This window comes from Alligator sinensis, unplaced genomic scaffold (assembly GCF_000455745.1).
Source record: "Alligator sinensis unplaced genomic scaffold, ASM45574v1 scaffold286_1, whole genome shotgun sequence".
Classification (NCBI taxonomy): domain Eukaryota; kingdom Metazoa; phylum Chordata; order Crocodylia; family Alligatoridae; genus Alligator; species Alligator sinensis.
Genome location: NW_005842366.1, coordinates 134,327 through 157,149, shown reverse-complemented (window position 1 = coordinate 157,149; position 22,823 = coordinate 134,327). Strand labels below are relative to the sequence as shown.

The 22,823-nt window shown below is 39.0% G+C and overlaps 1 protein-coding gene across 1 annotated transcript in view; it reads right to left on the bottom strand.

Annotated features, from left to right (window-relative positions):
* ZNF236 (zinc finger protein 236) overlaps positions 1-22,823 on the bottom strand; it is a 139,072-nt gene that overhangs the window by 31,359 nt on the left and 84,890 nt on the right. Inside the window, exons 13-24 of the mRNA XM_025210666.1 lie at positions 22,397-22,541; positions 19,605-19,865; positions 16,407-16,657; positions 15,273-15,374; positions 9,291-9,442; positions 7,035-7,138; positions 6,105-6,256; positions 5,779-5,994; positions 4,115-4,394; positions 2,464-2,567; positions 1,766-2,131; positions 441-586 (exon numbers count right to left, since the gene is read on the bottom strand). Of these exons, the coding sequence (XP_025066451.1) occupies positions 441-586; positions 1,766-2,131; positions 2,464-2,567; positions 4,115-4,394; positions 5,779-5,994; positions 6,105-6,256; positions 7,035-7,138; positions 9,291-9,442; positions 15,273-15,374; positions 16,407-16,657; positions 19,605-19,865; positions 22,397-22,541 (2,279 nt within the window). The remainder of the gene's footprint in view (positions 1-440; positions 587-1,765; positions 2,132-2,463; positions 2,568-4,114; positions 4,395-5,778; positions 5,995-6,104; positions 6,257-7,034; positions 7,139-9,290; positions 9,443-15,272; positions 15,375-16,406; positions 16,658-19,604; positions 19,866-22,396; positions 22,542-22,823) is intronic.

The following is a 22,823-nucleotide window of genomic DNA, read 5'->3' as shown; positions in this document are numbered from 1 at the left end:
CTTGTTGAGAATTTAGCCAATAGTTAAATACAGAAACAGAGGTAGAAGCAGGTTTCTTGTACTGAGAGGGAGCTTTTCCTGAATGGACAAATGTAGATTTAAAAAAAGCGTTCACTTAAAAAAAATAAAATAATAAAAAGCATAAAATAAATTTCAAACAAGTTGCAATTTGGATACAATTTCAGAGACATGCTAAAGAAAGAGGCCAGCAGTTTTCTTTTCAGCACACCCATGCGTGTGTGCACACGCATGCGCACACATTTTTCCAGTTCTGACCAACCACTACTCTAATTCTTAAAAATGCAGGGAAATCTGTTCTGTACCTGAGACGAGCCATAGTAAAGTCAGTGCAGCTCTGCCAGCATAAAGGTGTCTGTGCACACGAAGCTTCAGCCAGAATCAGGGCTCTTATTAATCAAAAAAAATCAAGGAATGCCTACCTGCAATGTGATGTTGTTAATACTAGCAGCATCGATTCCAGAAATGTGAACGTTCTGTCCAACCAGATTAGCAGCAAGCTGTAACTGTATTCCTTCAAGAGTGGCCAAACTGCCATCTGTCAAGGACACAGTTAAGTCACCTCCAGCTATCAAAGAAAACAGTCATATTATAATTTTTTTCTTAGTCACTCCTGGTCTCCTTTTTAACCAGTATTCTTAATCCAATCAATTACCAAAATATGCAATTCTGTATACCCAGGAAAATTAATTAAATCCATATAGTTAATACTTAACTTTTTAGGTTTACAAAAATATTCACAAAATTTAAGGGGAAAATAGATTTAAGTGCTGGCCACCTTTTCTATGAAGTAGAGTTACAGGCTACCTTTTAAAATGTGTACCTATTATGTCAAATTTCCAAAGATCCTTTTCTTTTGGGGGCATGCCCTTTCCGAATATAAAAAGAACAGATTTACAAATGGGCACACTGTAATGCTAAATATACATGGACCCATGAAGTCTCAGCAACTTTACTAAGTAAAAAACCTGTGTATTTCAAAAAGACATTTCAAAGTATGTTCTATTTATAAACGCACTATGTATTCATATGGGTAGAAACTGACTGCACATTAAGGGTGCCTGTAGATATGCAGGGACACTGCTCCAATGCACTGTAATTATTATGCGTCAGAGCGGACTAATTGAGTCTACTGGAGTGTGCCAATTAGCATACTCCAGCATCCCCCACATGTTGTGTATTCAGCGCCCCCTGCTACGAAACGATGATGGAGGCACTTCAAATAAAGCTCGTCAAACAAGATTTAGTTAAAGTGACCCCACCGCCACTTTGAAGCATGGGATGCTGAATACACACGATGCTACAGGTGCTTTACTTAGAGCGGCTCTCAGATCCACTCTAATTAAAGTGCCCCTTCCCCTCAGCACCCTCAGAGCACATGTAAAGACATCCTAAAGAATCAAATCTGACTTATTTTAAGCTCAAAACTTAATTCATCATTTAAAAAGCTGCTGTAGAATATATTTTTACAAAATTCTATGCCTGGTGCAAGAGTATGCTCTTTTGCTCATTTTTTTCTAGGAGTCATCTGTCCTAATTTTCCTACTTCAATCTTTGTGCTGTCAATGTAGATATATTATTCTTGTGCTACTGAAAGTGTCACTTATTTTGGAATATGTTAAATCATGGGATCAATGGAAGTCTTCCTCGACTAAAAACTGCAGTCTGACATAAGTTTAAACTGAAAGAGAAGTGAAAATTCAGTAATTAGCTAAATCACCATAAATATCATTATCCCTTTTTTTACCTGACATAGAAGCAGGGAGGATAGCCTGCCCTACAAGTCCTTGCTGAAGCAAATTTTGATCAAACTGACTTGTCAAAACAGAGTTATTCATTATGAAAACATTGGGGTCTGTTGATGAAGAATTAAGAAGATTCACTGGCTGCAGTCCCTCAGCTGAGGCACGGGTGACAGGCTTCCTGACCTTCTTGGTCTCTGGTTTATAATGACATTGTATGTGGGTTTTTCTGCGCCCTGAAGTACGAAACCGTAAATCACAGTGTGGACACTTAAATGGCTTTGCTCCAGTATGCAGACGCATATGCACTTTTAGACTCCCTTTGGTAGAAAAAGAATTACTGCATACATGACAACTGAAGAGCTTCTGGCCTGAAAAAGATCAAGAAGAGAGTTGGAGAAACAAAATCATTTCTAAACATTTCTTTTTTCTAACATTTATGATTGGATGATGTTTTTCTGTCAATGCTGCAGTTCACTTTCTCATCTTGATGATCCTAATAATGCCCCTTGTCCATCTAATCCTTCCCTTTATTCCCATCTGAATTTAGCTCCTCCATTTTTGTCCACTCTCACATCTTAGTATAGTGTGCCTAACTTCCCATCAGCAGATGCCAACTTCCATCATCCATAATAAGTAAGTAACAGAAGTCCAAGTACACAGAGCTTTACAGCTTTATACAGAACTTCAAAGTCTTACTAACCTGTGTGTGTTTTTACATGACAATCAAGAGTAGACTTCACTGTAAAACTTTTTCCACATTCATCACATTTGTATGGTTTCTCTCCAGTGTGGATGCGAACATGCCTACACAGAAATGGGTGCACCTGAATTACTGTGTTGACTGGCGTTTTTAAAAAAGCATGACAATTTCTAAACACTTTGTATCTTAGAACTTAAAAAAATGCAATATTTAAACTTACATTTACATTTAAGCTTATTAAATATTCAGAACTGGTAGGAAGCTGAATTTAAAGATATATGCGATTTGTTTTCATTCTCCAACTAGATTTTTACATGTTGCATATTCTAATTCTACTGCTATAAAAATCCACATAAGCAAATCCCTGAATATAAATATTTATTCTAAGACTTTAAAATAATCATCTTAACGCAGGAAAATGGAAATATGAGAAAAAAGCAGCAATAGTACATCTCAGAATAGGCAGTATTTCCTTCTACCTCAAAGAGCAATACTGGGTGCGTCTACACACGATACTACATCACTGTAGTAACACACTGTGGCGATATAGCATCCATGGGCAAAACCTGTGACACTGCAGCTACGATGCCATAGCTACGTGCTTTCCCATTATAGCACATTGCTACAGTGATGTAATGCCTAAAAATAACCATGTGCGGCACACACCACGCAGTACTGGCTGTTACAGCACCATTTTTAAGTACTCCAAAAGGAAGTACTAAATGACGGCGCAGTAACGACAACACCATAGCGGGACATGTGGATGCACTCATTAAGTATTTATAAACTGCTGTGAAAATGAAGTGCTTATTGCTGTATTTACTGGATTCCAAGACAAGGTTTCCCCTCCATTTAACATAGGGAAAATAGCCTCTTGTCTTGGAATTGCTTACAAGGAGATGGGAAGAGGGGGGTGGGTAGACAGCTACTGTAGTTCTGGCTCCAGCCCCAGCTCCAATTCAGGGTTGGGGCTGCAGCTGTAACTGCAGCTGCAGCCTGACCCCTTTCCCTCCATCTACCTCTCACTTCCCAGAAGCCTCAGGGTCCCCCATCCCCTCTTCCTCCCATCTTCCACCCCTCCCTGCAGCTTCTGCCTTCCTGCTGTCCCCACTCCTCCCTGTCCCCAACCACTCACTCTTACTCTGCGCTGGCAGGCCCTATGAAGCACAGCTCCAACCTGGCTCAATAGCAGTAGTAGTTCTAGCTGGGACTTGAGTTATATCACCACTGCCAGACTGCCACTGCCTCTCCCACCACCTGTCTGCCTACAGGCCCCCATTACCTGCCCCCACCATCACAATCCCCTCTGCTATTGCTTTCCGTGCTGCAGCACTGGACCTGGACACACACACACACACACACACACACACACACACAAAAAACAACCCTCCCAATAATTAGATTCTATACATGGAATTATTCAAAAATTATAATCTTCCATATATAGAAACTAATTATTGAGTGGGTTGTTTTGAATTCGGGGGTTATGTTGGATTTCCGTAAATATGGTAGTACTAGTTAATCCTCATAACATTTTACAATTAGACAAGACAGTTTAATTTAGTTGCATGAAAGATCATATTGGCATTGGGGAGGCATGAGATGAAGAACTTAGTATACCCAAAAGGCACAAAACTCTGATATTTCTTACCTGACTAAGTCGCTTGGCTTTTTAAAGCTTTTAGGACAATATGTACAACAGTTGGCATATTTGGGCTCTGCTTCCAGTTCTGCTTGCTTATCTTTGATCTCACTAATTCTATCCTTTTCTGCAGCAGACTGGACAAGAACTTTTTCTGAGACTGTAGCACTTTCTTGAGGTCTAATTTTTGCAAGTTCTGCTGTTTCTTCTTCTGTGAAAGTGATGACCCCAGGCCGAGACTTTCTAGAGGTCCTCTCAGAATTTTCATCATCTTCTTCCAACCCTACAGCTATTTAAAAAGTACACGAGTTTATTGAATCTTATCTGGGATTATAAATTACAACGTGTTAATCATACGATTACTGCATGGTGCCAATATGACAGCGTTAAAGTTGTTGGGGTATAATGTATTTTACCCAAAGTTTCTAATACATATTCTCAATGCTAACTCCACTTTTGCTTAGCTACATTTAAACAGAAACAAAAAAAACCTATTAGAAAATACAGCTCTAGTAAGCACACTTGTTTTTTTTCTACAGCAAAACAACTGTCAAGTAAACCTCAAATACAAAACCTTTATAGCTCATAACAACTCAACAAGGCTTCTAGATGCGTGTCTGTGGCGTTCACGAGCGTGTGCATGCATGCGTGTCTACGCATGCACATCCACACAAATAAATATAATGTAGGTGGTCAATATGGAACTTTGAATTCCATTTTTTTTTTAATTACTTTTTCAACAGAACTGATTTTAAATTCTTCAGAAAATACTAAAACACAAAAATTCTACCACTGTAGGATCTCACCTTCATGGAAATGCCCACACACTTTTCTACTAATATATCAAGCTTTGTTTGCATCCATATAATCTGAATTAAGATTTTTTTTAAGCAAGAGATTTCCATAAGAAAGAAACCAGGTTGGTAGAATGTAAATGGAAGAATACACACAAAGTAGAAATATGAAAAATATTTTGACAAGTCATTTGATATTTGCCACATGAAACAATTTTAATAAATAAGATACAAAGTATTATCACAGTCATACATACAGTAAAATCTGTTATCTGGCATTTAACCAGAATATTTAATTAACCAGAATTTCAGTGGTGGAACACACCCGGCGCCGCGTCGCGCTGCTTTGCTGCCTGCTGCACCACTGTGAGGGTACCTGCTCAGAGTATCTGAGTGTGCACACCTCTCCCCACTGCTGCAGCAGCGTGCAGTCGGGCTGCCCTGGCATTTGGGGTGGCTGACTATTATGGCATTTTTATCTGTATACTATTTTATTCTTTATAAACTATGTTACACTGTAATGCATTGTACACTAATTTTTGAAAATTTGCACTACAAGTATGGCACTGTCTTCAGAATTTTTAGAGAACCAACACCCTCCATTTCCCATTCATGCTGGATAAGAGAGATTTTACTATATATTGAATACCATTTCAACATTAATGATCAGAACTGCTGAAAAGTATGTTTTGTTTCCTCTACTGATTTAAGAAAAAACAAAACAAAACAAAAAATCAGTTTTACTGACTCATTAGGCATATGCTTACATTTTGGAATGAAAAAAGTTATAAATCACAGCTCTAGCATCACATGAACGTAATTTGCTGATGATCATTTCTGTATCAAAAAGCACTAACAGGAAAAAAATAAGCTGCTCACCTCCTCCTCCTCCTGCCTCTCCAGCTGTTGTTACTGCAGAGGAAACTGCCTGGTGTTTTTTCATGTGCTTTTTGCAGTGAACAGTTGTTCGGAAACTCTCATCACAGAATGGACACTTGTAAGGCTTCATGCTCATATGAGTTGCCATGTGTCTGGTAAGGCTGCCATTGGTAGTAAAGGATGTATTGCAAATGTTACAGCTGAATGCTTTAACTCCTTAAAGAAATGGGGAAAAAAGTATTTAACATATCCAATACATTTACATATAATATTGACAACTCCCAAACCTGAAGTCATTTAAGCAAATACAGATTTTGAGTAGTTACCTGTATGGGTCTTCTCATGTGATTTAAGAACTCCTGAGGAAACAAACCCACGGCCACAAAGTTGGCACTTATAGGGCTTCTCGCCAGTATGTGATCGCACGTGCTGCTTCAAATGGCTGGATTTCTTAAAACCCTTGTTGCAATACTCACATCTATTTAAGAAAAGGTAGTTTTCAGATAGTGTTATATTGATGCACCTTACAAGTGTCTTTTAAAAAAATCTCTACCGTCTTAACTGGAAAATCTGATGGTACCCAGGACTTACATAGATAGAATCAATCAAGTGTTTAATGAAAATATTTTGGTCTTCTGTTTTCTTTTCACAAAATCCATCAACTTGTGGAACTTGGTTATTTAGGGCAAATAGTGTAACATGTGGTGGCCCTATGGTGACCAGAATGATCAGGAACTTCTAGTCTTTGTTTAAGTCTTTCTTTGGGTGTTCCAATCAAGATGGTCAAGACTATGATCTCAACATCTGGTTGAAACAGATGGGGTCAGCATATCATTTCTGCTTCTGTTTTGTTAATATATTCAGTGCTGCCATTCAGTGGTATGGTAGAATGTAAATTCTGCACAACTTGCAACCGTATTTATCACGTGAAATTTGTACAAAAGGATATATGCTTTCACAAACATGAGGTTACATTAAAAAAATCCATTAAGAACAGTTCAAGAGTGGGGTTCAACATCTGAATACAGTATCCTCTGTTCACTGAGTGAATCACAATGATCATTAACATAACTGCATAATGGGCTCGTTCCCCCAATCTCTCCTTCACTGTCTTCTTTCAAAGTTATAGACTGATTTTCAAAGTGTACAGCTGGTTTCCAAAGCCCTTGATGGTGTCTGTATCGGCTACATTTAAAAAGTAATAGAGGATATTAAAAAAGTTATAAGACTAAGATTAAAAATAAAGTATAACAGACCTGTAGGAACGCCTACTTTGATCTTCACTATTCTCAAGAAAATGGGGGCGTTGGTTATGCAGTTCAAGTTCTTCTTGTGACTGATCTTGTATCAGGCGAGTAGTCTAGAAATCAAAGTATTCAGAAATCTTAAAACTCATCAGTAGCAAAATTCAAGACATGCAAACATGTAATAAAGACTCAAAGCATCTCCATATCCCAAATGTTCAAATGAAAAGATACAGAATCTGCAATTTGCTTATTTGTAAAATTTATCATAAGAATAAAACCAATGTGCCTTCTGACCATGAGATGAAGGGAACAAAGATGCAGAACAACAGAAAAGTATTTTTATACAATGGGAATTAATGGAACCAAGGCAGTGTCTCTTCCAATCTGGGAATCTACAAAAACCTAGTTAGGTGTTCTGGTAATTCGAGGCAAGTAAGGATTTCAGAAATAGAAAGCCGTCTCTCTACATAGTATCCTACCTTCTAAATCAGGCGTACCCCCCAGGGGTCCTTGGAAAGGAGCTAGGAGGTACGCGTAGGCGGACGGGGATGGAGCACTGCCCCCCAACACCCTGCATCACTGCCTCCCAGGAGCAGGGCCAGGGGGGGCTAAGAGCAACGGCTCCCCTCTGTGGGCCACACAGATGCCATCCGGACACCGGGAGAGGGGGAGGGGAGGGGTGGGAGGAGGGGTTTGCATGCAGTGATGGGCACCGCCACCATCCACCACCTTGTGCTACCACTGCCACCCCCTCCCCCACTCCGCCAGAAGTGTACCCAGAAGGGGTACATTCTTTAAAAAAAAGTTGAAAATCCCTATTCTAAATTAATCTAACAACCAGGTGATAAAAAACCCAGTGCTGACAGTTATTACTACCTTTCGATGCCTAAACTCTTTTCTTAAGACAAATGATAGCACAGCCTTACAGAGAGGCTGGCACTCCATGAAGGCTGCAGAGAAAATAAGCTCTAGTACCTGTAGCTGAAAAATACTCTCATCTCCAGAGACACTAAAATCCACCTTCTAATATTACTGATAGACATTAATTTACTTCTGCAGTTGGGATCCAACTAATTTTATGCCAGATCCTAAAAATACCATGGCGTCACACGGATCCCAAACACCCAATAACTGCCACTTGTTCCCAGTACCTGGGGAATTTTAAAAAGTACACCTGTAGCTAGACTGCAACCACAGCCTTAATGGCTCCTCAGATTCAGAAACCAGGTACAGAGCCAGCAGCCCTGGGTCAGACAGCCCAGTACCACTCATACTTTTTGGAAGTCCCTGTATGACAGGAACTAGAGATCAGAGAGCTTCTTCTGATGCTCCCTGATAGCAGGCTTATGGCACCCCCACCTCCATCTGCCTTGAGGGGTGGCCAGGACCAGAACTCAGGGCTGCCACCCACCTGATCCTGCCGATTGGGTAGACGACAGCTGTGCCTCAGACCTGGAGGCTGCTGCAAACTGAATGCTGAAGCTCAGCTGAGTGTCAGGATTTGGCCTGGGGCATCCCCAACACGCCACATACTCAGTTTAAGTTGCAGTACAAACAAGTCACAAGATGTTCCACATTATATCGAACATCTTTGTGGCTCATTTGCTATATTACTACACTATAAATTGGCTTTAACATATGGCACACTCACATTTATGGTGTGAGGAATACATGAATCACACCATAAATGTAACATTTCCAGGGCCCTTACAGGATACTTTAGGTCTCTAATCCACATTTACAACACTTGGAAGGGTACAAAACAGTCATATACTAGGTTTTACCTATCATGAAAACAACAGTAACTACAGAATGCCTTTAAATTAGGTATGGTTAGGGTAAACAAAAACTTATGTCAAAAAAACATTATGAAAAAGCATATAAATCAGCAACCAGAGATTCTGAGACATCTTTAGCCATGAAAATTCCATAATTTCATGTCACATATCTTCCATCTGCCTATTTAAATTCCCTTTTAAATTTCTAACGTTTAGCATGTCCATATCATGCATATCTCTAGAATTTTAGTTTTAAGAAAGCATAAAAGAAAGTGATAAATTTGTTTCTTCTTTTTAAATGTGGCTGGAACAACAATATATGTATTTAGTGTTTTTTATGCTTTAAATAGAAAATAAGCAAGAAAAATCCTGAGATTTACCGCCTCGTTTTATGGTTGTACAGCCATTCTCTAGAAGAAGCCAATGTCTCCACAAGAAAGTCGACATCACAAAAAAAGTAAAAATAAATTCTATGTTTTATACTCACTACATTAATAGTGTCTGTGTTTGGAACCTGAAGCAGATTTGGCTGATGGTAACTTGTTGAAAGAGCCTGAGATTCAAGTGTGCTTGAATCCTGTAGCTGCTGCACAGCTGGAAATTGATTCTGCTGATTGTAGCTATCATTCACTGTAAAACCTGCCATAAATTAAAGAAAGTCAGAAGCTTTGAATAACAGAATGTACAGAATTTAAATAGGACATGAACAACAGAGCACTATTTGGAAGACTGATTTTAAAAAAGGAGAGTAACAGCCAAAAAATATAATATCATACCCTTTGCTGGTAATTGGTAAAATGCATGAGCATTCTGGGCATCTACTAAATATTCATGTAAGAGTTACTTACCATTAGCTGGAATTCTATTAGGCAATCTCCTCCACAGAACAACACTGTTTGAAGTTTCTTCAGGATGCCTTATCTCAGAGCCATTGAAATTTTGAATTTCTTGTATGTAAGCATGCATGTGTCAAACAGGTTGACCCAGCTCCCTTTATCCATGTTGGTACCACGCTCCCTTTATTACACTGGAAGCTGATCACAAGGATGCAAAGCTCAGTGGGGAGGATGGCGGGTGAGTGGAGGAGATGTCCCAATAGGAGAACTCCAGTTTTTGATAAAGTAACCCCATTTTCTCCTACTTTGGATCTCCTCCACATATTCCCACTCTTTAGATTAATAGTAGAGTAGTGCCTTTCAGAGGCAAACTGCAAAGTAAAACTAAAATGTTGTTCATTCACATTACTATAAAAAAATGCCTCAAAATTTGTTCTTTTGGTTATATCAAATCCTACCTCCTTCTTTGCCAATGTAATAAACAAACTGATGACTGGCTTATAATAGGATGATTGAGAGCCAGTAAAGTATAGCTCAGATTTCCAACTGTTTTGATGTTATCAAACAATCTTCAACCTCCACCCCTTTTTTGATAAAAAAGATAGAGTGTGATATTTCTTATGTAAAAAGTCAGTCAAAGTTTTCATGGGAAAAATGAGGCCACAATTATTTGTTATAAAAAAAAAAGCAGTACTGGGAATTGAATTTTATTCTTTCTATGCAGTTTGCCTGTAATGGACAACAGAGAAGAAGAATAGGAGAACAGTGTAGAACTGTATAACCATAGACAACCACAATACCATCAAAGGCAAAATAGCAATGCTTACAAAATATTTGAAGATTACTACACATTATTAACTGGGATGCATCATATGAAATCGGAAATTTCTTAGTACTCAACTTCAAAACAACTTTCCTTTCCTTTTTATGATAATCAGAAAGCTTAGCTCAGTCATAGCTAAATTAGTTTCCTGGTTGAAGGAAGTGACAGACTAAAAAGAAGCCTGAAGAAGAGTCACACAAAAAGGTTTACAATGATAATCTAGAGGATGTTTAGGGACAAATTTTGTAGGCAAAGCAACTATTTCAAAGAACCCATTGATGGCATTTTGGAGAAAAAACATGAAATTCAAAGCAAGGATTATATAAGGCCTTCTGAAGAACACGAGAAAAAAATAGGGAAATAAATGTTAAGTATAGTGGAAAAGGCCACCTATAAATTCAGTGTCCTTTTCAGTAGACAAAAAGTATTAATATATTAGAACATTATTTTTTTCGCATGATACGGACATCCTGAAAAATTGCTAAGAAATCCCTGAACAAATCTCAGACTTTGTTTCAAAGTCCTCAGAAAAATGACCATTACAATCAAAGGTGTCAATGGGTCATCCTGGAGAATTAAACACCACTTACAAAAAGAAATTCTGGAATAAGCATGAATTAAGGATATAAGAAGCAGGAGATGTGATACAAGCTGATTTGTTTAATCCCTTTTATTAGGAGCATTTTCCAATGCTCATGTTTTAATTATTTCTGGGAGTTCAATAAGCAGCTTCTCTATCCTGTGCACGTTGGTAGTATTTACTACATAATATACATCCACAGTGATTCTATTGTACTGATGGGCAGTTTAAGACTTAAAGGCATTAAGTGACACAACCAAAGGTCACACAAGAAACCTGTACCAGAGCCAAAAATAGACTAGAGATCTTTTGATTCTCAATCCTATGCTTTATCACTATTTGTCCTGAAGACCCTTACATATTTTCTTTCATCAGGTATAGAAGTGGAGGGATATTTGGAATTAGGCAAAGTCGTATCACAGGAGAGTCACCTTCAGTTCTGGATGAAAGTCTGTACTACTTATAATACAATTATTTAGATCTGAAACTTACTGCCTTGTCTTGTAGGTTTCATCCAAAATTATTTCCTGTCCATTTCCACCTGATGTACTGCAGAACAAAACACTCTGGAGATCAATACACTATCAAAGAAGTATGTTTTGCCTACAAGAATCACAAATAACTCATGAACTGTTAACAGGAAAAACTTTTGAGCACTCAATCATGATCTGGAGGCTACTTCCACAACTAACAAACCATTCAAATGGTACCAGTTCTAAGGTACTTAAAAGCAATTATGTGAATTAAGAGTACCAAATAAATATTCTCCTTTTATACTTCCTATTCAATCTATTGAAAGTTGGTCAAATCAACAGCCTATGTCATTGGAAAAAAAAAACTTCAGGGCCCGAATGAGCTGCAGCTGAAAGAATGGAGATCAGAAATCATGATTTCAACATGTTATTTGATAGAATGCCTGGGTAAAGCAAAATAGAAGTCTAACACCCAGGATATCTTCATATGGGTTCAGAATCATCCTATTACAGATCACAGCAGTCTGAGAAACCTGTTCCACTACTTATATAATCTATACTAGTAGCATCTAACTGAGATCACAGAGAGCGTCAAAGAAGGAAGCAGTGAAATGATGCCCTAGACTACAGAGCATTTGATGCCAGTTGATCCAAAAAAATCATTTTTCTATGAAACAGATTCCTTTGCCTGCTACTGACCTCTGAAGATTTCAAATGAAAGGGCGTGTGGCATGCACATGTAAAAAGTAATAAAAAAAAAAAAATCTTGGCCCTTTACCATTCTTGGTGACTTCAAAGCTTGTTCGAGGGAATAAGTGATTCCACTGATGACCTCACTGCCAACAGCAGACATGATCAACACACTATACAAGTCAAATGGTTTAAGGAAAGAAGGATTGCTGAAGAAAACAGACATCTTAAAGAGAGGATGCAACTTCAAAACTTTAAAGAAAATGTATGTGTACAATCCTGAGGTCTGTGTAGATGTAAAGACCTGGGTTTCTTTACTGCCAAACCCAAAGACTGTCTTTTTAATTAACAACTATGAAGATTTAAAACACTTCAACATTGTTTTATTATGAAGTTTAGTATCAAACCAATATATTTAACAAGAAAGTGGCCCAGGGTTTAGCAACGTTTTTGGGCAGAGTGGCAAAAACACCTACAACCTCAACTTGGTAAGATGTTGGTGTGCCAGGGGTGGACAGCAGGGTAGCCATGAGTGCCCGAATCCTTTTTATGGCAGTGCAACCCCAACCCCTTCCCCGCCATCCACCCTGAGGTGCACGTGCCAAGCAAAATGCCTTCAAGTGCCACACCCTGGCACCTGTGCCAGGGGTTGCCTACCCCTGATGTAGCCTATCAGTACCAAGGAAAGAGAAGACACAATGTCTTGGACTTAAATGTCCTACATAATTGGCAGGAAAAAGGAACTGAGGAGCATGAAGCACAGATGCAGACACAGGGAGAGGGTCGACCAATTTAACGCATGCATCCGCGCATATGCTTACCTACCTGAAATTCAAAAATTTTGAAGGGCTCCAGAATCTTCAAGGAAACTTCAAAGAGTAGGGAATCTGTGGATGAGATTCCAAGTAGAAGAGGAAAAATCTTATACAAATGAGATTTTTTTAAAAATAAATCATGTTTTGGTTTCCTGTACCACTTTTGTAAATTTGAGATGATTAACAAAATCATTGACAATTCAAATAGTGGTGGTCAGGTGTGCATTTCTTCATCCTCTTTCCATTTCATTTGGAAAAAACTAAGATGCAACTGATGTCAAAATACCAAGAATATAAAAAGACCTGAAATCAGGATTTAGTCAATCTAATGGCTTAATTTCTTCTCACAAATCTTATATAAAATGTAAAACAACTTTAAGCACATTAACCATTGCAATACGAAATAAACTATTCTAGCTTGAACAATACATAAAAAAAGATGCAATAAAATCTTTGTGAAGAAAGATGCATAACTAGACATGGAAGTAATTTTAAAATAGAATCAATGGGAAACAATAGGAACTTAAACCATTTACATACAAATGCAGATCATCAATAGCCACTCCACAATAAATTTGATAAAAGTACTCCCCTAATGTCCAAATTTTAAACCTATCCTAAAGTCCCTCAGTGAAAAGATGCAATTTCTGCCTTCCAAATGTTTTCCACCCACCAGCAAACTTAGCCAATATCAGAACAAAAGTTTTCAACTAATTATGATTACAAGATTTACTGTAGCAGAACCCGATGAACTAAATCAGAATTAAGGTGTGGGAGACCAAATATAAAATGCATCTAGAAAGAATTCTAAGACAAGGTAAAGGAGGGGAGTGTTATGGTGCTAGGACCTGGAGTGTAGCTAGAATGATGGAAGAAATTCTGTTCTCCAGTCTCTGAATGAAAGATTGGAGATGGACAAAGACTGGGACAGAATGGAAGGGATGCAGAGCAAAAAATGGCTAGTCATGGAATGAGAGGAGAGAAGGGAAGATAAAAGGTTACATGGGGTATGAAAGGATATAAGACAAGGTATGGAATATACTGAAGGTACACTGATGCATGGAAAGAGGTAAAAGAGCACAGGAGTAGTGTTGTGCCTTGTCTGTATTGTGCGGATCAAGGGGAGAGGGTAATGGAAACCACACAAACAAGCGGAGGTGGGGAGGGAGGGAGATTTTTTTCTTCATATCTGAAACTTTTAAAAAGTTACATCAACCCTAAAAGTTTGGTAACTACTAAAAAAACCCCCAGATAGCTTAACTAAAAGACACCTCTTTCATTTCCATCATCCACTACCCATGCCCTTATTTTATGCAGATATAAATTCCACCATCACACTTCTTTTCTCCTTTCTACTTGCTAAAGCCTGTAAGAAATGAGGCCCTCTTTCCTGGGCCTGGGCAAGATACCAGGACTGCCTTCTTCCAGCCCTATTTAAAACTTTTGTTGCTCACTGAAGAGGCAAACTCCTGAACAAAAACGTTTTAAAGAAGAAACAGCTGAAAGTATTTTTCAACAGAATTCATCTAAAATCGAATGACTTAAGTATTCTTTGAAAAAAAAATCTATAACTTAAAACTAGTTCTATACTTTAGGAATCTGATAACAAACGGTTAAGGGAGTCAGGCTGTTCCGATTAATCTAGCACCCTTCCCTCACTCAATATTCCCTCAGTAATACATTACTTGCCCCTCATCATACCTGGTCTAATCTCTCAATTTGGTATTTTAACTTCTGCACATATTTTTGTAAATTTTAAAAGACCTTTGAATTTGCATACATTGTAAATTTGATGTACTGAAATTTTATGTATAGGGTATCTTTAGCAACAACGTACAAATTCTTTGCAGATATTCATTAATCTTTATAATACCTGGTGAAGGAGGCAAAAATTATTGGCGCAAGTTTACTTTTCTGAAGTTGAGGCAAAAGTTATGAAGACTCCCATTAACTTATGTTAATGACAACAAAAGGGATGCAATAAAAAATGTTCTAACAAAACAGAAATCACTTCAAAGAAAACCTAGAGAAAATTTAAGCAAACAAATCCTAATACTTTCTGATTACAATTTTTAATCCAAAATAACAATAAAGATGAATTTTTCATTAGGTCTCTTTCTTGTGCATGCACGAATTAGACACACATTTATCCAAATTCTAGGGGCACAGATCTAAGGTAGCTTGTAATACCAATACTTTAAGTCCTGGCTTACAAAAAGCTTTCATTATAAAAACTGTTATTTATTTCTAACCTTGTGATAATCCCTGCTGATCAAATGACTGCTGTGCTATAGCTTGCTGATCAAATTGATTCATGTTTTCCTGTAAAGTGTGCTGAGATGTCACAAACCTATCTGAAACAAGGAACACAAATTCAAGAAAAGAAAATGTAAATGATTGCTCCAAAATAATTTTATTTTAGAGGTCATTACCAAGCCATTTTAGACCAAATTAAAATTATCACCCAACAGGAAGTGCTGGAGATTTTAAATCTCCACTTTGTTTATTAAACGTTTTATTTGTTTGAGGGGGAAGGGGTTATATATTTTTTACCAATCAATTCTATTAAAGAGTGAAAACAAACAAAAACACATCTCATTTGACCACTATAGCTACTCTATACTAATATAACAAACAACATTTTTGTGATCTCTCTATTGGACGTGTGCATTGCTTTGTAACAACCTTAAAAGGCGTGCAATTTATCAACTGTAGTGATATTATACAGTAAAAGCTCTGTTATCCGGCTCTGATGCCAGATAACAAAATATGCCGGTTAATTAAGCAGCCCCAACTGCTGCTTCTCCCGCCGCATCCCTCTGCCCCTCCCACCACATCGCTGCCTCTCCCGCTGCATTACCGCCCTCCCGCGGGCCCTGTGGAACAGTGAGGCAGGCCCCGCACAGCCCCCCACAAGCTATTATGCCCCCGGGCCGTGGGGCCTCGGCAGCACAGGTTGCTTTGCCCCAGGCCATGGGGGCTCGGAGAAACCGAAAGTGCCACGGTGGGCACTTCCAGTTTCACTTACAAGCCGGCATGCTGGTTAACAGAGCATGCCGGCTTGTAAGGTGCCGGTTACCAGATAGCTTACTGTATAATGTTTTCTTTCTACAAAGTATTCTCTTGCATATTTGTTCAATATTTGCATTAGATTTGCTAGCCAAATACACAAAGCAAAATTTTTACAAAATGTTTTTACATAAATTTTATATAATAATAAAGGGTAAGAATTAAATTTTTAAATAATTGAACTTTTACATAAAATACATGTATTTTTTCTAATTTCAGTTGTCCTAAAAAACTAAATTTGTGGAAATTTTCAATAATTCAGGAACTCATTCTAAACTTCTCATATTTAGCATAGGTTTCATGTTATGAACATTTACCTTCATCTTGCTCTAATCGCTGATCAGCCAATTGTTGCCCCAGTGCTGCTTCTTCTGTCCCAACTACTTGCTGCTGATCTAGTTCTAAAATAGCCTGCTGCTCTGTTGTAACAGCTTCTGATTGCTGTAACTCATCACTCTCAATCTCCACTTGCATCTGTGTAGAAACATGAATGCTCTGCTGATCTACTGTGGAATCATCTATTGAAGCAGCTTGTTGGTGCTGCTGAAGCTGTTGTGCAAGTTCATATCTGAGAAAAAAGGAAGTAAAGTTTCTTTCACTGGTAAATAATGAACAGGCAATAGCCATGCCGAGTCAGACCAAAGGTTCATGTAGCTCAGTACTTTGTTTCCGACAGTGGCTAGTAGGGGATGCTTTAGAGCATTGGTCGCAAACTCTTAGCACTCCCACACTGGATCTGGGGCTCCCTGTGAGCTGGGTCCAGTCCACAAGGAGCTTGATGGGCTGGATCCAGACCACCTCCAGTAGTGTAGTACCCCAGCAGCAGCATTATGCAAGCCGAGCTGCATCACATCGGGCAAAGCAGAGGTTACCTTGCACACTGATTCTGAAACATAAGCTTTCACGAGCAACAGCTCACTTCCTTCAGGTGCTATGGAAGGACATGCAGAGAACAGGCTATCACACAGAAAGAGTGTTTTTAATATAGAAGTCATGGAAAGGGTGGGGGGCAGGTAAAGGAAGGAAAGAGGGCAGTGCTGAGAAAGGCAGAGGGAGTTGAAGAAAACAACAAGGACTTACAACATTAGAGACATAAGGGTCACAGAAACTAATCCAGATAATGGGGTAAGACACCTCAGGCCCTTTTTAGACCACATTTAAATCACAATCTAGTCTGTAGATGATTTATTGTTTCACAATTTTGTGTTCAAACATATTTTTAAAATTCTGTAGCAGCTATTCTGAGGTCAGCAACTGAATGTCCAGGGAAGCTGAAGGGTTTTAGTTTTGTGTATTTCTGGACTTGATCTGACATCAAACCCTCAAATCAACACATCCTCCAAAAGCCTGTCTAATCTGCCTTTGAACCAGATTATACAATCAGGCTCCACAGCAGCCTTGGGCAATAAGTTCCACATGTTAATTATGCATCAACTGAAAAAGTACTTCCTTTTGTGTATTTTAAACCTGCTGCCAGATCATTTAATTGGATGCCTCCTACTTTGTGTACTGTGAGACATAATAAATAACAGTCCCCTATTTACTTTATCTACACTGTTTAGAATTTTATAACTAGTGCTAGAGTTGTAGCAGGTTGTCTCATAACACTCCACAGTCTTTATTTTCCCTGCCCACATAAGGAATAACATGAAGCATAAAACAACCAATAACTGACTAAACCACATTTTGCTGTCTTTTTCCCAGACCCTGGGAGAGTACCTGGGCTTGGTGCTGCATCTTCTAGCCATGCAGCTTTCCTTCTCTCTCCCAGCTATCTTTCCTGGGAGCTTTTAACCCACTCTGGGTCAGTCATTTATTCTCATCAGCTGGCCCAGTCCTCCTAGGCAGGCTTGCAATCATGTCATTAATGCCTGAAGCTAGGCTGCAACCCCTGAGGCATGTAGCCTGCTACAGGAGCAATGTTGTAGCAAGAGGCAAAATGACATGGCCAGACATCCCAGGCAGCAACCAAAAGCCCATGTGTGTGTGGCAGCTAACACAACTGTGATCATGCAGCTGAAGCATCAACATTTTTTTTTCTGTGCCCCTCACCCAGGTTGATGCCCAGGGCAACTGCCTCAATTGCCTCACCCTAGTTATGCCACTAGTCATACCTATGATATCTAAGAAATATGCAAAGGCAAGATCCAATAAAAGACACTGTCCCCCAAAAAATCCTAGGATTCTAGACATGTCTTGTATCATCTCTGTCATTTCTTTACCAAGCGGCAAAACACCAGTCTTTCCAGACTCTCCTCATGCAGAAGTTATTCCATACTATTGATAATTACTGCTGACCTTTTGTCATAACTTTTCTTGTTCTATTTTATCATATTAGACATGGGCTGACCAGAACTGCAAATAGTACTCAAGATGTAGGGCAGGGCACACAATGGATTTATAAAATGGCAAAATGCTCTTTTCAGTTTTGTTTCAATTCCTTTCCTAATGATCTATACGGTAATTTGTACTACTATTTTCATAATTTGCCCTTACATATGAGTAAGACCAGCACATTCTTATGCTGGGTTTTAACAAGGGCTTTTCCCTCCCTTAGACATACAGTTAGTATCTGTTACAGAGCTAGTCTCTACTCACAGAGAAAGAGCAGGGAAGGAGGGGGGGGGGAAGAGGGAAAACATGCATTACATTTTTAAGACATGGCACTAAATTTGGTCAATCTTTACTTCAGTTGAACTTTATACTAGTAACAAGATCCAACACTGACAACAATGACTAAGTACTATGATGATGAACAAACGACTACGCCTTTGGAAATAAAAGAGCCGTTTCTACACCTGTTTTGTTTCTATAAACTTTTATCCCCAGCCAATATGCACCAAGAAAAAGTTCTGACCATCCAAAATTTATCAGAGTAAAACTGTAAGCAAAAATCTCCTTAGTGGGTGCCTCTACATGAGATGTTTATGGTGGAGTGGCCTAATTAGCTCCACAGCAAATGTCTACACATGCAGCACTGTCATGCCACAAGAAACTAATAAACTCTGCAGCAACACACATGTAGATGCTGACACAGCTGGCTGGAGCACAAAGGTGCTTCAGCGCAGGGGCTGCCTACCACCTAACCCCGCACTGGAGCACCCTTGTGACCCAGCCAATCCCTCCACAGCACATTGAGCTGGGCAGGAGCAGCCCAGGGTTGGCAGGCTGACCCCCATTGCCCCGTCCCAGCTGGAGCTGCTCCAACCAAGTTCAACATGCTGTGGTCCCAGGAGCACATTCAAATGGCGCATCCAGGAGCAATAAACTCGGGCACAGTAAGTGCTGGAGTTTATTGCTGCACCTTAATTGCATGTTGTAGACATGCCCAGTGAGTAATACTGAAAGCAATATCTATGCATGAACTAAAGAGGATTTTAGGTTCAGAGTTTAGTTAATGTTATAGAATCCAGGCAATAAGGAATAGCTTGTAAACCAATCCTGAGGTTTCAAGAAAGCTTCTAACTAGACTATTGAAATAAACTGAAAAATTAAAATAAAAGCTGACCACTTACCTATGTGTTTTCATGTGCTTTTTACAGTTTAACGAAGTTTTGAATGTTTTCTGACAATATGGACACATGTATGGTCGAAGATCATTATGGATCCCCATGTGTCGCCTGAGGCTACCGCCAGTAGTGAAGGCCCCGTTACAAATAAGACACTTAAAAGCTTTCAATCCAGTATGCGTACGGATATGTGCTTTTAGCACCCCAGCTGACACAAAACCTCTTCCACACTGAGAACATTTAAATGGCTTTTCACCAGTGTGTGACCTTTTTAAAGAGAAAACATATTAGAGGCAGATTACAGGTCTGATTTCTTAAGTCATTCAAAACAAAAAAGAAATAGTCAAAAAACCTGCCCAGAAGGAATGTAATTCTATTCAACAAAATCTGAACATCTAAGTTTTAATAAGCTATATTATTAAACAGTCCTCATCACTCTCCTGCCCCTGCTGCAGCAGATTGCTCAGGGCATAGATTGGGTTTATAAATCACCTGCATACCCACGTGACTTAGCCTCCACCCCGCTCCTCTCTCTTTCCCCCCTCTCCTTTCTCCTTTTTACCTTTCTCTTTTCTCCCTCCTTTTCCCTTTCCCACTTCTTTTCTCTCTTTCTCCGCCCCCACCCCCCACGATGCAGTCATCTTCGCTTGCAAAGGAAAAACAACACTATTAAACTTACTCGTATTATTCTAGGTCTGTCTGTAAGTACCAGCTAGTAAGACTTTATATTCAGTTACTTATAATTAGAGTTGAACAAGTTGACCTGAAAATTTGTTTGTTGAATTTCTGCCGCAGGTTGGGGTGCTTTTTTTCCCTATTTTGTTTTGCTCGCCCAATTTGAGTTAAAACAATTCAACTGCTTCCAAGAAAGTTTAGGGAATACTTGTTCCGATCATGTGGAAAAACTTTCTGACAAGCTTTTCTTAGCCTCTCTCTACATTACAGAATTCTGCTGGCAGAATACGTCAGGGTGAGAAAAAGATTACTCAGTAGCTAACATAGCTTTGCCACCAAAGCCTCAGTATGGATGCAGCTCTGTCAACAAAAGATGCCTTCAGATGACAGAGCTTATGCCTTCTGAGTAAGACATTGGTGGCTCAACAACAGAACATACTCTTTTCTGCTAACAGAATAGCAGCTACACCAGAAGGGCCAGCTTCACCACTGCCATTAAAGCAGCAGTAAGTCAGATAGCGTAAACTGGTGGTTCTCAACCTTTTTACATTCAAGGCACTCCTCAGAAAATGCCAGCTCTTACAGTAATTTTCACTTATTTTTTAACTATGGAAAACTAATAGAGCAGTTCTTCTATTCCAAAAAACTCAGAAAGACCAAAACAGGTCAGAATGCTTTTAACACTATTAATTCTTATTTGAAATTGCTGGGTTTATCTTGTGAATCATGCTTGTGCACTTAACACTGCAAATACTGTGTGGCATACTGCCACACCTTTAAAAGGATTTCAAGACACCCCAGGGTGCCACAGCACCCGAGTTGAGAATCACTAGTATAGACATTGTCGCAGGTAAATTAACCCGCTCATGCCCGTTAATGAGAGGTATGAGGCATCCCAGTCTGGCACAGGAAGGCTGTTGTGCCTAAGACATGCCTTTTGCTAAAGTGTAAATCACACAGGTTTAGGCAATTTTTTTTTTTAAACTGAAAAACTGCAGTTTGCACATAGTTAGTAGAGATGTTGCTAATGTTCCATTGTTAAATTTTCTGTGCATTCTGTCCATCCTGAGCAGACTAATCCAGGCCTTTTTTTCCTGCACATGCAAATCCAAGTTGCTATGGGCCATATACCAAAACTGAAAGGAGTGGAGATTGTGCTTTCAATGTTCAGGCAAGATGGAGAGGACCTACCCAATTAGAATGCAGAAAGGAACTGGAGGGTGGGCATGGGAGCTGGAACAGTCAATTAGCATGAGATGACTAATTATGAGGAAGAGGGAGAGACTGGGATATTGCAACTAAGAGCTGGGGTGAGGAGACTGGCATTGGGAGGCCAATAAGTGAAATAGGATGTGTACTGGAAGGCTGTGGGAACAGAGGGGCTGAAATCAGACAAGAAGCTAGTGTTTGAGGAAATGGAGCCTAGTCGGTCATGGAGATTGAGCACTGGATATGAAGTCTGAAGAGAACAGGACTGAAACTGGGAGCCAGGTTAGGGAAGAAACAACTTGGACAGGGACATGCTTAAGAGAATAAGGCAGAAAAGGTCATTGCTTGGGGATGGAACAGGCTCAAAAATTTGCAACTAGGATGGTATGTTCTCTTTCAGAACCTAGAATGGAAACCAAGATCCCAGAGTCTCTTTGTTTCTCTATGAATATCTGCAATTCCATTAGCAAAACATACCATCTCCTCTACTGCTAATCCAGCTGGAAGACGACAATCCATTACTGCTTACAGTTATTCTCTCAGCACATGTGATGAAAATATCCCCATTGTTGGAATATTTAAGGGGAAAAAAACACAGGCTTTCACGTGTAACTTTACAAAGGTTTATGCATTACTAGAGGCATTTACTTTAAAAGCTGTTTTTGCTTTTGTTTGTTTAAGGATAGTCAAGTTAGTACTACAAAAATATACACAGCCTCCACCTCCATAGTCAACTTCATGGGTCAACTTAACTGTTTAATATTGTAGGTAAAAACTGAAAAATAGAACAGCTGAAATCTCAGCAGTGAGTGTTACATGAAAGTCTTCTACAATTTATTCCATCATTTTAGCTGTACCCATTTCACATTAAATCATTTACTGAACACATTTCTTTCTTCTTGAATTTGTTTTACCTGATATGTTGCTTAAGGTGGCAAGATTTTTTATATGCTCGGTGACAATAATAACACTTATATGGCCTGTCTGCTTCATTCACAAAACCATTATTAAAATAATTTTGGAAGAACTGGCTATTCCTGGGGATTGGCTGGATAAGACCTGCATGTATAAACAAAAGAACAAAAGAGGATTATTTGGTAAATTTACTAAGAAAGATGCAGCAGTTCAAAGAGCTAGCCTACTTTTAAAAGCATGACAGCTTTTTAATATAAAAATCTGTAAGACGGGAGGCGGGGGGGGGAGGGAATCAACCATCTTTTGAGCATCTACTGAAATTAATGTGTGGAACATTTAACTGTGTCCTTCTACTACTTACAGTGCTACCCTGTTCCCTTAAGCTTTAAATATGACCCAATATGCCCTTCAACACATTTAAAACAA